This window comes from Acartia tonsa, chromosome 11, assembly GCF_053477335.1.
Source record: "Acartia tonsa isolate MP-2025a chromosome 11, ASM5347733v1, whole genome shotgun sequence".
Classification (NCBI taxonomy): Eukaryota; Metazoa; Arthropoda; class Copepoda; order Calanoida; family Acartiidae; genus Acartia; species Acartia tonsa.
The window spans coordinates 45,676,500-45,678,384 of NC_137270.1; the positions used below are offsets into that span (position 1 = coordinate 45,676,500).

Genomic DNA, 1,885 nt, shown 5'->3' on the forward strand with positions numbered 1-1,885 from the left:
TCCAGGAACCCAGTTATAGTTTAATCCATAATCCAGGTTGGTTTCCTCAGCTTTTCTTTTCCTAGCTTTTTCACCCTGCCTCATAACCACCTGGTGATATATGTTGAAAAGTTGGGGGGAGGAAGGTCCCCCTTCTCTTAGTCCTCTTTCTGTTGTCCATTCTTCACTCTCTCCTTCTCTGCTTTTTATACGGTAGAACGTAGTTTCATGAAGATCTTTCAGCACTCTTAAAAATTTTGGCCCCATTCCACATTTCTCTAGTATTCTCCAAAGAGCTGGTTTATTAACTCTTGGGTAAGCTTTTCTTAAGTCTAGTAATCTTGCTGAGGGTCTCGAGTCTTCAGGTAGAGTTTCTCCCTTGGCCTCCAGCCTCTTTAATAGATCCTCTGTGTCCTCTAGGATCCTGTACATAATCTGGGTTACGTCCGCCGTAGATCTTTCTTTTCGAAACCCTGATTGATCATCGTCCAGAAGATTAAGTTGTTCTGACCAGATTCTTAATCTATCTGCAGCGATTCTGCCTAGAATTCTGGACCCCATGGCCAGTAATACAACCCCTCTGAAGTTGTTGGTGTTGTTGCAGTCTCCTTTTTTAAACAGAGGTATGACTTGTCCTTCCTTCAACTCTACTTCCCATTCTATGGCGTCATTCTCGAACATAAACTGTATCAAGTCCACAATTTTCTCCAGGATGATTGGTCCACCTTGAAGTATGTAAATCAGTCTAACTCCGTCCTTGCCTGGTGCTGAATTTTTCATCTTTTTCATTTGTGTTAAAATCTCCTCTCTTGAAGGTGTTTCGTCCAGCTGAATTGCCCACCTTCTGGCCTCCTCGTTGTCACGTAGGTCCTCCATTTTGTCGACGGCCTCGAAAATTATCTCTGGGTCATTTTCAAATCTATCTTTGGATATTCTTTGGAAATGATCCTTAAATTCTTCTTTGGTAATTGTGGTGGTTTCAGGAGCGGTTTTAAAGCCTCTTGTTCCAAGTTTTTTTTAGAGTTTTATATAAGGTTCCAGAGTCACCTTTTTCTCCAGCTTCTTGGCACTCCTTGATTATGTTTTCCCACCAATCTTTCTCCCACTGTCTTGTCTGTCTCTGTAACGTGCTTCTGGCCACTTTCAGATCTGTCTTGGCATTATTCAGATCTGTTTCAATCTGTAGTCTTTCATCATCTGCTGTCTGTCTTGACCTCTCCATCAATTCATTTCTTCTATTTACACATACAGTAATCCTTTCTCTTAGTCTTTTCACTTCATCTTCTTTGTCTATCATCCATGGGTTCTCTATTTTTTTCTCTTCAATTCCACACACTTCTGTTGCGGCTTTGATTGTTGTATCCGTTATCTCCTTCCATCTGTCATTTATATTTTGATTGTTGTTGGCATCCTCAGCTTTTTCAACAATGTTATTTATTCTCTCACGATAATTATTGACTACTTCTGCATCTCTTAATCTTTCCCATCTTATTTTGGGCGATCTTTTCTTTGGTCTGTCATGTTTCTTTGGTTTGTTTAAAATTATTCTGATTCTCACCGGTTTATGATCTGACAATGAAATTTCGTTTATCACATTAAGTTTTTGTACCAATTTGTGTCTTTGATTGCTTTTCACCAGGAAACCATCCAGTTCATACCACCTCCTTAATGCTGGATTAAACCATGTTCCTCTTCTTTTGTTTTGAAAATAACTATTGACATAGGCTAAATTGTTTTCTTGGCAAAAATCTATGAGTTCTTCCCCTTGTCTATTTGATGATCTTAATCCGAAACGGCCGCAGACATCTGGCCTCTCTTCTCCTTGACCTACGTGGGCGTTGAAATCTCCACCCACTAATAATATTTCTTCTTTCTTGACTTTTTCTACGTGACTTTTAAGATTTTC

The 1,885-nt window shown here is 39.5% G+C and overlaps 1 protein-coding gene across 1 annotated transcript in view; it reads right to left on the reverse strand.

Annotated features, from left to right (window-relative positions):
• Positions 1–970: 970 nt before the first annotated feature.
• LOC145331317 (uncharacterized) overlaps positions 971–1,885 on the reverse strand; it is a 1,248-nt gene continuing 333 nt past the window's right edge. The window contains exon 1 of the mRNA XM_080175935.1: positions 971–1,885. This exon is cut by the window's right edge and continues 333 nt beyond it. Coding sequence (XP_080032061.1) covers positions 971–1,885 — 915 coding nt within the window.